This window comes from Temnothorax americanus, unplaced genomic scaffold, assembly GCF_048541705.1.
Source record: "Temnothorax americanus isolate GAGA-0224 unplaced genomic scaffold, ASM4854170v1 Scaffold30, whole genome shotgun sequence".
NCBI lineage: Eukaryota > Metazoa > Arthropoda > Insecta > Hymenoptera > Formicidae > Temnothorax > Temnothorax americanus.
Window position 1 is genome coordinate 206,443 of NW_027509443.1, and position 15,679 is coordinate 222,121.

A 15,679-nucleotide genomic window follows, 5' to 3' on the forward strand; every position below is an offset into this window, starting at 1 on the left:
AAATTTATTGACCATCTCTAGTTGTCCCACCGCGATTCTCGTAATAATCAATTAACGTGGATTTGCCTTTCATGTATGCAGATATCTTGACATATTTGCGAGTATGTGTTAATCGTGCGTAACGCGTCGCGTAAACATTGTCCGTGAACTGATTAAACGAGTGATCACGTGAACGCAAAGTGTATACTTACATTCCTGCTAGTTCAAATATCGATCAGTTATACGTTAATTTGCGAATCCATTTGTAGGTATATTAAGTCTTAATTCTCGGCCTTTAAAACTCGAGAATTATAGCATTCGACGCTTTGAATTTATGAAAAATAAATTATGATCTTGTACTTTTATGAATTATATATTGTATATATATATATATATATATATATATATATACCTTGTTATATTTATAATATGTAATAATACATCTTTTTTTTATTTTATATAATTATTCTCGTTTCTCCCTATTCTCTTTCCATATTATACCATACATAAAATATAGCTTTAAATCAAATAATTATAATTTAATCGTCTATTTAATTTCAGTACTCTCTAAATCTGAATCAGTGAATAGTCACTGATTCACAGTACTTGTTTGCATTTAACTATTAAATTACTGTTGGCAATAATTTTATATGCTTATTTTTAAATTATTATCTTTTAAGAATAATTCGTGTTTACGATTGATATTTAAATAAGTCAAAGAATAATTAAATTATAGCATCTTAAATTTGATATAATCGATTCTTTATATTTATCAAACATTTATTTATAAAGTCACAATGAAAACATCCAAAAACAACATCGGTTAATCTTTCGGAAGTCAATGACCACATTTTCACTCTTAACATGGGGTTCTCACGACAATTAACTACTTGAATAATCACTCTTTTGAATGCTCCATTATCCACGTTAGCATTTTTTATTCAATAAACGTGCCAACCGCGCGTGACACATTTTATTTCTCTTCTTTCATTTCCGCCTGCATATTGTGGTTCGACCAATTGGTGTTTCAGCCACAAAACGTCTCGACAGCTTTTAACTCGTCTCGTTGCAGTTTGTTTATTTATCTTAATTTTGATCGTAAACGAGCAAGTAAATTCAAACCTCACTTTTATCGTACTTTTTAAATTTCTATATTTATTCCATTATACATCGAAAACAAGTATTATCAATTAGAGTTATTATACATGTAACAGATTCGATTTATATTTTGTAAGAGCAAACCTCTGTTGTTTGTTGTATGATAGCACATTAGTCTTATTCATTTTTATTATATTTATTATGCTTTTATCCACTTCTACTAATTTACATTTAAAATAAAAATTCAAAAATAATTAACGATACCAATTATATGTATATTAGTATAGAAAATAATATTTCAACACATTTAAGTGTATTTCCAAATTCTATAATATATACTAAAGTTTATGCTTTCGAAATACCGTGTTGCAAAAGAATAATAATAAGTCATAATAGTACAAAGAATAATACAAAATAGAAACTCTCACGATAATTAATGATACAGCAGTAAAATATTAATGACGTGATGATTTAGAGCACCGATGTATAGTCATATGCGGTAACTGTGGACAAGATCTGTAGCATCTACTTGAAAATTTACTGTCTCCTCGAAACGAGGAAGATAAAATTAACACCGCGGACGAGCCCCCGTCTCTCGTCGTGTCTAATGCTATCTCTTGAATCGTGGAGTTAATTGACCACGCGCTAATTAGGAAATTATTTGCATCAGTTGTGGAGCATTATTTCCGCAAATATAGTCGACGAGAAATGTAAAGAAGTTATATCTATATATAACAGCCAAAATTATCCAATAAAAACAATTATCGAGATTTATTAGCACTGTTTGAGTTATAAGATTTCCGCTTTTCCGGCACGTGAGTTTCTCTCTCTCTCTCTCTCTCTCTCTCTCTCTCTCTCTCTCTCTCTCTCTCTCTCTCTCTCTCTCTCTCTCTCGTTCTCTGTCAGTGATGTTTGAAACAGTAAAAAGCAACTTTAACTTTTAGCACGAATAAACAGCGAGTTAGTCGAAAGACTCTGGTATTCGACACGTGGCATAATCACACTTGTTGTCCGATCAGGTGGGCGACAACAGGTGAGGCCGAGTGGTTTGTTTATCGCCAATCGCGGGATCTTCCGCGCCTCGCGTCATCGCGAAGAGGCTCGAAAGAGTCGAAGACTCGACTCTCGGGCCTCCTGAGGCGTTGATTGGGGAGGGGCGGCTATATAAATGGTACCACTCTCACTCCTTGTCGACCAGTTCTCAGGGTGCGTTGCTCCCACGTGCTTTCTACTCGGTGTTGCTCTATTTTCGTTCGCTCTCTTTTCTTTCTTTCTCTCTCGCCTCTTCTCTGTCGAAACGCGCAAAGGACCGAGAATCTTTTTCGCGAACCTATACAAGGCGAAATTCCGCAACGATGGGCACCAACGTTCTCGTCAGGATTTGCGGGCCAAAGCTCTTGCGCGCCGCAATGACCGAGCAAAAATCATGGATCGCCGTCAGCAGATGTTTTAGTCTCAGGTTCGTAGAGACCAAATTTATTGGGATTGATCGGTGCTTGGATCTTTAACTCATTAATTAGGACAGAGAGTCTCCAGACTGTTCGAATATGCATATGTTAGACTTATTCTTTTTAGCCGTACGTTAGTCAAAATATGCATCCACATTTTGAAGAAGAACTAGTAAAAGATGTGCAGTTTGAAAGAACAAACCTATCATCGGCCAAAAATTGGCATTAATCTTTCAATAAATAAACTTTCAAAACCGTCGCGGTATCTTTAACAATACTATAGAACAATTTAAAATTGATTTTTCTTTTAAGAAAAAATAAACCAGATTTTATTCTCTATAATTCTTGAATTTCTAAAATTAATTATATTGATTAATCAAGTTTTGAATTGAATTGCTTTAAACTAAATTTTAATTAGATATAATGATTAAAATTTAATTAGCTAATTGATTTGATGAGGGACGTCTGTTAGTTAGAGAAATTAATAAAAGAGCTGTAATTGTATAACTTTTATTAATTCTATTATAAAATCAGTAGGCATTCAAGTACAAATAATCGAATTAACAGTGTTAATTTTTATTAAATAAAAGTTGAGTTTTTCGACAATTAGTTCAAACTATTTTATAACCGTCATTTTATGTAATAATTATTGTGTATATTTTTGGCAGTAAAATAATTTCTTAATGCTTCTTTTATATAAATTTTTGGAATGTATAATATTTCCATCTTTTACGTTTGAAGTTTATATCTTCAAACCAAAATTTTTTGAATTGATAAGAAAAAATTTTTAGCTACATGCTTTGAGTGGTGTTTCAATTCAATTCTTATTGGTCGATATCTAAGTCGTCTTTGCTACATTTTGTCGTTCTTTAAATACCTACAAATGTGTCGCTCGTAAATCACAACTGATTAGGCCGTAAAACAAACTGCAATAAATCAAAATTTCTTGAAAATAAGAGACAAAATATTGCTTGAAGCAATCGTACAATGCATAATCGCACAGCTATAATTTATTTAAGATAATGAGTGACAGAAGAAGCTAATATCAACAACTTTGCATTTAATAACCTGATATTGACCGTCGTTACGGTGCTTTACTCGTAAATGATTGCGCCTTGCTGTTAGAACGGGAGTTACGGCAATGGGCGATTCTGTGAGATTAATGATCCCGTGGTTAATGGAATGTGGCCAAAGTTAAGGTCGGTAGCCGTGAAGCTTTCGCTTCATTACAAAGCAGGTTTCTGATGAACACGAGTGAAAGGACGCGACTTAACATGACGCTATGTAGAGGATTTGTTTGTGAATTTTTCACATATGATAATTCATTACGAACAGGATTAATCAAAGTAAAATATAAAATAAAAAATATATATAACGTGTACAATTAAAATAATCTGACGAATGTAACAACGTGAGTAATGAGAATAATAAATTGAAAAACTTTTGATGAAAGAAATCGTTGAAATGATATTAGAATGAAATAAATTAGAAATAATATATGATATAAAATAGAATAGTTTTTAAGTATATATATATATTTATATATATATATATATCATATATTATTTCATATATATATATATATATATATATATATATATTTGCGTTAAAAATAATGTATACTAATACAATTAAATATATAATATGTAATATATAAATATAAATTTACGCACATATCTGGGTCTATCTTATTCGTGTGCTGTCACTCGAATTTGAATATTCCTTACGCTTCTAGGAAATACGCAGAATACTTTCAAAGACACTCTTTGTATCAAAATCTCAATATATTGATTTGAAATACATACAACTTTGAAGGAAAGTCTCGTCGAGGTTATTCATATACGCGCGTCCCAATTATTTATAATCTCGCCTCCTCGCACACATCACTTATCACGATGCCGCGATAACGCGTCGCTATTTTTACGGCAATTTAACGTCGACTGGAAACTGAAACTGGTCTGCGATATTGAAATGCATTATGCATTCGTTAACAAAAGTAGCCTTTCTCGGAGTCAGATAACGATACTTATAACGGAGTTACGGGATCTCGGATAATTCTCTGATATTTAAATGTCAAAGTTAGAACAAATAGAATTAGGTACTTTTGTATAGCAACTAGCGAGATAAAATTTCAAATAAATTACGCGTGTTCTCAGCGTGAGTATTTGTATTGTGTGTATGTACGAGAGGCATCCTCAGAAGTCACTTTACTCTCGCGCAAGCCATTCTCTTACGGAAGAAGAGCTTCGAATGTCGTCATTTTTTGATAAAGACCGGACTGAAATGCTGATAAAAGGAACAGAACCAGGAACACAACATGCAACGAAAGAATTAAACGAAAGTCATACGCAAATGGAATAAAGAAAAGGAAAATAATAATAATTGGTATCAAGATACTGGTATACTCGGATATTGTTATTTTAATAAAAACAAATTAAATTAAGATTTAATTTGTTCTTATTAAATATATTGAGATATCATAAGAGTAAATTACAGTGTTGATACGAAATTTCTTTGGCGATATTAGAAATTGACGATTATTAGAAATCTGAAAAACAAATGAAAGATTCATACTTATAGGCAAAAAAGTAGAATCAGTTAAGCTTAATATAAATTAAGTATAAACGTACAAATATTTTATACATATACATATATCATAATACGCAACGAATGCTTAGCGAGTTACGATAATAATACATTTCGTTTATTGGTATGACGTTACAACAATTTCGTTTACTGGAAACGTTATATCAATATTGATTACAGAAGCACAAGAAGCAATGTATCATCTGTTAAATCTTTTGCAGCTAATTTTGACAATTTTATTTTTAAAAACTCTATCTCCGAATTTGAAAGAGGCAATACGTTGATAAAAGAAACAAAATAAATGCCAAGTAACTTATAAAATAATTGAACATCGTCGAGAATCAAACGAGAAAATTACGCATTTTTAAGGAATTTTCTTGAACTACATTCTGAGAGAAGCCAGCACGTGCCGATTCGTGTCGCGACGTCTTACGAACTACCGATGTAAACCGTTTGCTAAGGAGGTACATACGTCAATTGTACTTTTATCGCTATTTTTCTCCCGTCGATGAAATGCTTCTTTATTCACGTCGAAAGATGATACTTTTTATCATTCCTTGTTTTAAGTTAAAAAGAGCGTGATCAGCTTTTATAACGGATTCCAGGGCTAGTGTTTATACATGTATGTAATAGGGTCAAGGATGGCTTCGTCCAAAGTAGGTTTCCACGCGCCTTCTTTCACCTTATTATATACATTTTTATTTTCTTTTTCTTTTTTTCGTTCGTCCCAGATGCTTTTTACAAACGTCGATTAATCTAAAAATCGGTAAATTATACGTTTAATCCCGACTGACCTTATTGCGCGAGTCATCAAAATGCGCGAACATAGTGCGAGTAAAAATTTAACCACAAAACCTCTCGCGGGAGGTTCTTTACGCAGTGAACCGCATCCGTTTTCTGTATATATGTGAGTATGTGAGTTAAGAGAAATCGCGAATGTCCGATTATATCCAACGGTAAATTGTACGCACAGCATAATATGAAATATTTTACTATACGGAATTATTGTAAAATATCCTATAACATTTAATAACGATTAAATAAAACGTTTTTTGTTAATATATTGATAAATTTTAAATTTATAAATATATCCATATAATTGCATTTCTTTCAAAATACTCAAAGAAAATGGACCAATATAACGACGGGTCGGAGAACTTGATGAAATACATCGACAGTTCGTCGCGTAACAGAACGCGTAAATAAACATTCACACTGACATTACAAGTGACGACAAATTTATATTGTTTCGCTATCCGAGTTTGGAAAAATTTGTAAGGAAAATTTTGCGGCCGAATCATGTGGAAATCCAAACACGTCGGCAGTGCCCTGCACATATAGTCATCACACCGAATCGCTGGAATAAAACCGAAATGCCGAACGAAAGAAAACGTATAAATATACGACGTAAACGACCGCAGTCAGCATTCGAGGATGGCTTTCTTCAGCGTGTGTCATGCCTGGATCTCTTGACGTGATATTCTCGTGTGAACTTCTAGATTCACCGTGATAAATCTTTTTCGTTTTTGACTTTTAGCTCGTTTATAAGAGAGAGAAAGGAGTGCTCGAATTGTGAGCGCGTGTCGAGGCATTAACGCTAATGCAGATGGTATATGTCATATTTCTCGAGACATTTTCTGCCCACGTGTCCAGATACGCGAGCGAAGTGACGCATTGACGCGCACGTGCGCACTATATTGGCCGCTTATGGCAAAACAGCGTACTCGGATCGAGCAAAGGTCGCTGATCGTCACGTATTACACTCAACCCTGCATCCACGCGAGTTCAGCAGGAAGTACATTAACCTCCGCACTTATTTTCATCCTTCAGTCTTTCCCCGAGCTCGTAGATTGTGAACGAAAACAAAAAATCCGAATAAGGATGCGCGAAGAGGAACACCGAACAAAAGCAATTGTTCGCTAAGCTATTGTGTTTGTAATTTACATTGATTGTATATATATATATATAAATGCTTAATAATATTAAATATATTAGTGATGATTAATTAAATATATACATTATTAAATATATTATTTAAATATATATTTAATGACAAGAGGTCGATTTCAATCAAACAGTTAATTTAGTACTATAATAAATGTCGAATTCCCAACGAGGAACATAAATTCATCTCAACGGAAAGTATAAAATTTTTACTATACGAGATGTTACATGTTTGACTTGATTTTTGAAAAATGTCACACGATTTTCATTGCTCCCAGCTGAAAAACTCAAGTTACATCGAGATATCGTAAAATATATTGTATTATCAGTGTTATTAGTGCGGCTGTTAAATAAATAAATAAGACTTATTGCTTATTTACGGTTTAAAACGCTTGAAAAATTGTACTTGTCAGACTGTCAATTGCAGTCTCAGACATTCGATTGGTCGCAATCGTCTCGCAATTGTCACAAAAGTAGGTCACCATCCGTCAAGCATATAACTAATCGATTGAATGATTAAGACGATTATGTACGTATTGCACAAAAGTGACTTCTTTATCGCACGTGATCGAAGATAATACAGGGCTCAATTTTTTTTGTCTGACAGCCCTAATGCATGCTATATCAATTATATACAAGATACGTCACATAAGCTTTTGGAAAAAAAGTGACGCACACATTTCTGATATAAGTATAAAGCTCTGAAAAATTAATTATTTTCAAATCACACAGTAGCTATATACTAGAAATTGATATTCATCGAAAGAGATAATCTCTCGCAATTCCACGAGATGAATCAGGTATAAATCCATTGATTTCTAGACATATCGTTCTCCGGAGTTCTATCGTGTCTTTACAGCGACGACGAAAGACGCGTGGCACTAATTATGTAATGTCGAAATGACGTAAGCGAACATCTTTCGCATTACAATTATTAATCCTAGGAACGCAGCACCATATCGACACTCTCCAAATTAAGATCAAAGTTCGTGTAACGTGTACCAACTGCCGGCACCAGAACCCCGAAACATCAGCCAAAGAATTATTTCTATACTAATATTGTCCTACTATTATTAGCTCAATTAATAATAGCAAACAAAACTAATAATAGAAAACTCAAATTCGATTTTAAACATGTATTAACGACTAATTCTAAAAATATGTATCTGCAGATAAAGTTTTTTTTTTAAATCAAGCGAAGAATAAACTGTAAAACAAGTTGCATTTAAAACAGAAGTTTGATCTTCATTCGATTTATTTTTTTTGCAAGAAGACATGCGCTTTTAATGGCACATTTGAAAAGCATGTTAATTTTAAAGTTAAAATTTAAATTTAAATTTTAAATTTGTTTCGAAGAATCTAAAAAAAGTTAAAAGTTGTGCATTCTGGATTCCATATCACTTTGTTGCATGTCTTCTTAAGATAACAATTTGAGGATAAACAGATAATGCCAATAAAATTTAAGTACGAGAGCTGATAAATCTCGCGATAATCGTAAAATCATCTTATTTGTCGAAAACAATTTTTATGACTTGCGGATGTACGTCTTATCTATAAATCAGAGATAACGATGGAATTTCGAACCCGCGAGCATTCGATCACGATCAGCGTGAATTACGCAATCGCCGGAAAAAACATTGTACAAAAAGTACACTTAGCCTTGCCGAGACGAAAGTTGAGAGTCGAAAATTTTCTGCTCGATCGATCCTCTCGTCCCAGGATCGTTTCGATCACTTCCCACTCGCGATGCGACTTTTATGGCATCGGACCTTGATTACACACGTACACGACGTACATAAGTGTTAGGATCTTAAAAGCGCTTTATAATCGCGCGATCATGTTTTCGAGGAAAAGTAAAGTAAAACCGTTAGCAACATAGATTCAATTGCTTTATAAAAGCTTCATCGAAAGAAAATAAAAGTTCCAATATCAACAATGGAAAAACAAGGGTCAATAATCGAGCAAATGGTCGACGTTAAATTTAAAAGTTCATTTCAATCTCAATAATATGTACTACGTCGGGACGTTTCGAACTACACAGAGTCTTCACACACACACAACCGAAAAACGATGTTAATTAAATAAATGAATTTAAGTTCCAATATCGTCCGATACCGGAGAAGGAATATCTGTCCTACTTTGCGATGTAAAAGTTCCACCGGTGGAGTGGAAAGATTTGTGTTGGAAAACTACCGGAAAGTAACACGTAGAACGATTATCGTTCCAGACTTATATGGAAATCAGTTTGAACTGTTAAACCCCTATAGGACCAAACAGATATTACACGATACTTCTAATAAGGACCAGGGAAATTCCGTATCTGTTTCGACCTTAGGTTTAATGGTCGTTCGTCGGAGAATTTAGCCGCGAAGGTTTTCGGCGAGGAACCAGAAGAAAAATCCAGTCGTTGCGCGCCAACGCAACGCGACGGTCGAGGCTCCGACACGCCGCGCCGGAGTCCGGAGCCCGGAGCCCGGAGTCCGGAGCACGCCGAGGCGCACGCACGCCTCGCGTGCTCCGCGCGTGAAGCCCCTATATGTGGGCGCACCTATATCTTTTCACGGCACCACCACAATTACAGCCTTTCCTTCGCGCGCGCATTGCATCGGCATCACAGGATGCGGCATGGCACGCGCGTCGTGCCGTCGCCGCCGTCGCCAGCCGATCGAGGACGGGCGATATGCGCGATGCCACGCGGCCGTCTTAAGCCTGTTTGTCACGGTTTCGCTTTCCAGGAAGCGCTTTCTTCACGATACACGAGCGAGACGCGCCGACGAGATGAGATCCTTGAGTCGAAATGAACTTTCCTCCGCATCAGCCTAAAGTCGATGCGAAATTTATTTAAATCGGACATATCAAGATCGAGCTATTATAACACGCAAAGCTTTTGATGCGAACATAAAAAATAGATTATAATACAAAATTAGTAGAACTATAATGTAAATAAATGCATGATCTTGTTTTTTACGGTATCATTTTTTGTTTGGAACGATATGGAACGTGCGCGCGTGTGAGAAAATGTTCGTAAATTACGTAACTCAATGATAGGCACGTGTATGCAATTATCTGAAATATGAGTTAAATACTGTAATATATAATTATACTATTATGATTATATATATATATATATATATATATATATATACATATATATATATATAGAAAGAGAAAAGAAAATCTTTTCTTTTGATAGAAGATTTTTGCACTTTACGATTATAGCTCCCTCCTAATTCATATATTCTCCGTGCTATACGAAAAATGATTCCGATATTCGCAAAAGTATATTTATTTTTATTAATCTTTAATATATTTTTGTTATAGTACCACTATGTCGCGCAGTATGCTGAAGGATTCGCCGAATGCGGCGTTGGACAAGACTTTGTTGCAAAAATATCTCGATCTGCCCCAGCCGGAAAATGCGATCCAGGCGAAGTACATCTGGATTGATGGTACTGGCGAAGGTTTACGTAGCAAGACCAGAACTTTGAGTTCTGTGCCGAAACATCCTGCCGGTAAGCATATTAATAATTTGATAGGTGTTAAAATTTCATACATTTTACGCTCAAATTATAATGTTTCGAAAATAAATCGAGGTTTACAGATTAAATATGCTAATTACATTACATACCAATTATTTGTTAATAATTAGAATGTCTTTTTTTAAATTAAAAATTTGATGAAAAAATGAAAGCCATTAATGGATCAAATCGTATCAATGGATATCGATAAATGGCAACTCCTGTTTCTCATTTAATCGACAGATTTCTCTCGGAAAGAAAACAAATTTGAACATTTCATCGGAATATTGATTTTTAGACCTTTACATTTCGAAGTTTACTTTAAACATATATCCTTCAAGAGTAAGGACTAATTATTAAAGTATTTATTATAAGTGTACAACACGAGTATATAAAAATCAATAAGTTGGTAACGATTTTTCATGAAATTGCTCGCGGAAAATTGTAATTGGAGAAAATCGAATCGTTGATTTGCTGAGGAAAAAGCTTCAGTAAACGTGACCTGCTTTATAATTGATCGCTATTTCTATACGATATTATACCAAACTCAATTATCTTTCCAAGATCTGCCAACATGGACTTACGACGGCAGCTCGACGTACCAGGCCGACGGTGCCAACAGTGATATATTCCTCTACCCGGTGGCGATTTATAACGATCCCTTCCGTCGTGGTAACAACAAGCTCGTGCTCTGCGACACTTACTACAGCGACAAGACGCCAACGAAGTCGAACAAGCGATATCGCGCAAACCAAGCGATGGAGTCTGTCAAGGATCAGGAACCCTGGTTCGGTATCGAGCAAGAGTACACTCTGTTGGACTTCGACGGTAGGCCGCTCGGTTGGCCCAAGAATGGTTTCCCGGGCCCACAGGGTCCCTATTATTGCGGCGTCGGCGCCGATAAAGTGATCGGTCGCGAGATCGTCGAGGCCCATTACAGAGCCTGCCTCTACGCCGGCGTGAAGCTCGCTGGGACCAATGCCGAGGTGATGCCCTCGCAATGGGAGTTCCAGGTGAGCAAATCGAAGCTGAAATAAAGAAAAGCAGAGAGAATACGTCTAGCGTTGTTCTCCTTATAACTTTGAAGTTCATTTGTCACCAACGAAAGATCAGGAGATTCTTATAGAATCTCAACGTTAACCGTGATGTTCTAATCGGACAACAAACTCCGATTTAACTGAAGATTTAGCTTTAGGTGTTTGTGTTGTAGTAGAAATATAGTTTAGGATCTTTGCTCTGTCGCAGGTTTAATTTGAAAATGATACTTATCAGAAACTTAATTTACGGACTTTGCGTAACTCGAGACTCCTCGAAATATAATTTATAAAGTTCTTTTGCGGGACCGCCTCTACGAAGAGTTAATATTATGTTTTTTACTATGGATCCAGGTGGGACCATGCACGGGCATCGAAGCGGGAGACGATCTTTGGATCGCTCGATTTATCCTGCAGCGCGTCGCCGAAGAATACGGTGTGATCGTCACCCTGGACCCGAAACCGGTCGACGGCTCGTGGAACGGCGCCGGTGCCCACACCAACTTCTCGACGAAGGCGATGCGCGGCGAAAACGGTATCGCCGAGATCGAGAAGGCGATCGACAAGCTCAGCAAGCAACATCTCAGACACATCCAGGCGTACGATCCGCGCGGAGGGAAGGACAATGAGCGCAGGCTGACTGGCAAGTGCGAGACCAGCAATATCCATGACTTCAGTGCCGGGGTGGCCAATCGAAACGTCAGCATCCGCATTCCCCGTGGCGTCGCTGAGGATAAGAAGGGCTACCTGGAAGACAGGAGACCTAGCAGCAATTGCGATCCCTACTCCGTTTGCGACGCCCTGGTCCGTACTTGCATGCTCAACGAATAATAAAGCCGCGCGGCGACGAGGGTGCGCGTGGAAGACACGCCGGACCGACACGCACACACTCGCATACACCTGGAGCGTACAATTACTTGTAGAACTTAGAATCCTGTCTGTTTCTTTATTTGGAACGGTAATGTTGAACTTATCTGCCGGAAAAGTAGCGCAAAATTTGAACAATCAGCGTCTTATTAAGTATCATTCGAAATGCTTAACTGCAGGTTCTACAAAAACAAAATTTGTGCCATTAACGATCGGGCACGGCAAATGCCGAAAGAGAATTGACCGGTTAGTGTTACCTGATATTGATCGGTTCGGTTCTCTTTAACTGTTCACGTTATGGATAAGATATTATTGTTTAGAGAAGAGCAGAGCGGACCATTGATTCGCGATCGATTTATTTGGATTGTCGATGCCAGCTCGGCATAGTCAGGATATAAATATTAGGTTAGGTTTAAATTAAAAAACCGAGCTTGTAATTATAAGTGCGAGGCATATGTTACTGTTCAAGTTAATCGCGTTAAATCGCTTCCTGAAGCTCGTCTTTTTATAGATTTTATAATACCATTTTAGAAAGCAACACGAGAAGAAATCAGGAGAATAAAGAAGTTTATACGCATTGTTTGAAAATAGCATAAAGAATATAATACTATATAAATACAAAAAAACAATGTAGAAATAAGTAAGCAAATTAAGGGAAGTTCGTAACATATTAATCGTCATACATGCACCGACTTCTTTTGCGCGCGTAAAACTGTTGAATGTGAAGCAAATCGTGAAACAAAAATGAGAAAAAATCCAATTTTTAGAAAAGAAATTTAACCATAAAGTTCTAGCATAATTATATTTTTAATATATTTTATAATGTTTTTAATTTTTTTAGAAAGCTTAAAACTTGACCGTTATTACCATTTAGTTTTATCGGTGCTATTATGTCGACAGTTTTTGTTTTTAAGGCTCCTGGGTAGTCACCGCGGCCATATTGAATTCTTACTATCGAGGCGAGGAAAACACCCAATTTTGTTGTGCATGCCATTTTCAAATAAAAAGACATTTCAATAAAACATCACTATAGATTGTTTCAGAACACTTCCAAAATTGGCCGAAAACTACTCTTTTCTTTCGACAATAAACAAACAGCCATAAAACGAAGCCTAAACATACGGGAAAAACAGCCGTTTAACGACTATCGAAAGGAGGTGATTAAATTTAATTAATTTAAATGTATCATTTTAAATATAACATCATATATAAATTCATACATGTATACACATAATAAATATATATAAACATACATAAAATATAATACAATTACTTTAAACTATACATGCAGTCACTTGCAAATTATGTACATATTATATTGTGTATTGTAAGCGACTGGAATAGTGAGATGGTCGGAACAAGTTATCACTTGAGACGATGCCTCACTTGACATAATATCAAATTAACGTGATGAATACTTTATGGATTAAGGCGTTTGCATTATATTTTTGTATATATAATTGCATATATTGCAGCTAGGTATATTGTAATTACTGTGCTTTAATCAAATAGTGTTTAGAAGAAAGAAATAAAATACAAGCTGTCCTTACTTTAGCCCGGATGAATAGTTGTTATGGGAAGGCAAGACAATTTGTTTAACGCGTGAAAAGTTCTAGATAAAAGTTTTAAACATATTAAAATTTACAAGTATTTGTTATTTTATATTTAAAAGCAATGTTGCGTGTGCAAAATGAAATTGCAAGGAATCGAAATTTTTATAATAAACAACTTCGCTACTAACTGAACTTTTACTCTTATCGTGCTCTCATATCACATTCCTTGCCTTGAACGACATTTTAATTGAAATTGGTATTATGTTTTCCAGATGTTATTTTTATTTAAAAAATATACAGTAATTACAAGACTGAGATAGAGCTTATCAAGAAAAAAAATCTAATATCCTCTCTAGAAACACAATTTTCATTATTGAAATAGTTATTTTGCCTTTAAAATAACATATTTAAGAAATAAGTATTTTATTAAAAATGTTGTTTAATAATATTAAATATATGTATATTAAAAATATGTTATATCAAAATCTAACGATTAAAAATATATCTTAAAAGAAACGAGAAGAATCAATTCTGAATATATCTTCGTTGTTACAAAATTAGACACAAGATAAACTCGAGAAAAATAAGGCGATCTTCACGTGAATTATGATTTCGATTTAAGCTTGGACTACGAATACGACCTGATAATGTAGCCGCTAAAATAATTCTGAGTTTTCGGTTATTCGTATTTGATATGAGAGATTGTGTTCATCATTAAATTCTAAGCTTCACTTATGTAAAGATCACATCGAACTTTGAAGCAGATTCGTTTCTAACACTTTTTAACGCTAAATTATCCAATCTGTCATCCAAATCTGAATTTTATGACGTTACACAGCGTGGAAATTACGTTTAATATAATTTATCAAGAAAACACAATGTACATGCGTGCGAAATCGAGGCGGCAACAAGATCTGAGAGATAATTTAAGAGTGCGTGAAAGATAATAGGTGCCTATGACATCCATCGAACCGAGCGTTTTGCTGAAACGCCCATGTTTTTCTTACAGAAGCTATAGTTAGCTCATCGTATACAGCACGTTCCATATAGTTCGACGGAAATATCGATACTTTCAGACGAAGAATGATGCCATCCAACGTCTATTCTTCGTTATCCGGTTAGATGAGAGCCGCGATTGTCGATGCTCTCGAATATTTCTAAGTGAAAAGAAAGTTGTCCGAGAGTAACGGATGTTGAGTCTCTCATGGTCGCACATGTAAAATTGAAAGTCACCATTGATAAAATGTAGTGTAACGTGAAAATATTATATAAGGATGTATCCTTAGGGATATGCGAGAAGGGTGTGACGATCGACCGCTAGAGAGTAAATCGATTCGCGACTTGCCTTCTTCGACGTTCATGCGACATTCTTGCAAGTACGTCGCACGAGCAGTATATCTAGTAAATATGTAGAAAGTTAGCGCAATTAATTACGTTTAAGAAAGTTTATTATTTCGTAAGTTTAAGGCGAGACTATACTAGGTTTACGGAGACGGAAAACGTACGCGGTGGCTCCGAAGGAAGGTGGTGTCGACCGTTGCCAAAGCGATAGTTCGGAGACGCGACAGTTAACGTCGACAGATAAATTTTTAGAGGATTATAAGGGTACATATATTATAACAATTGTTATAAATAAAGAAGTTTTATCTTTC

At 35.4% G+C, this 15,679-nt stretch overlaps 1 protein-coding gene across 3 annotated transcripts in view; it reads left to right on the top strand.

Annotated features, from left to right (window-relative positions):
* Positions 1-15,679, top strand: part of Gs2 (glutamine synthetase 2) — a 29,816-nt gene extending 14,137 nt beyond the window's left edge. For 2 of the 3 annotated variants that reach the window (XM_077412383.1, XM_077412385.1), the window contains exons 2-4: positions 10,377-10,567; positions 11,138-11,586; positions 11,962-13,074. In XM_077412383.1, coding sequence (XP_077268509.1) covers positions 10,384-10,567; positions 11,138-11,586; positions 11,962-12,438 — 1,110 coding nt within the window. In that variant the 5' untranslated portion in view covers positions 10,377-10,383 and the 3' untranslated portion in view covers positions 12,439-13,074. Of the gene's footprint in view, positions 1-2,272; positions 2,537-10,376; positions 10,568-11,137; positions 11,587-11,961; positions 13,380-13,631 lie in introns of those variants that run through there. The other variant, XM_077412382.1, reaches the window with a different exon arrangement.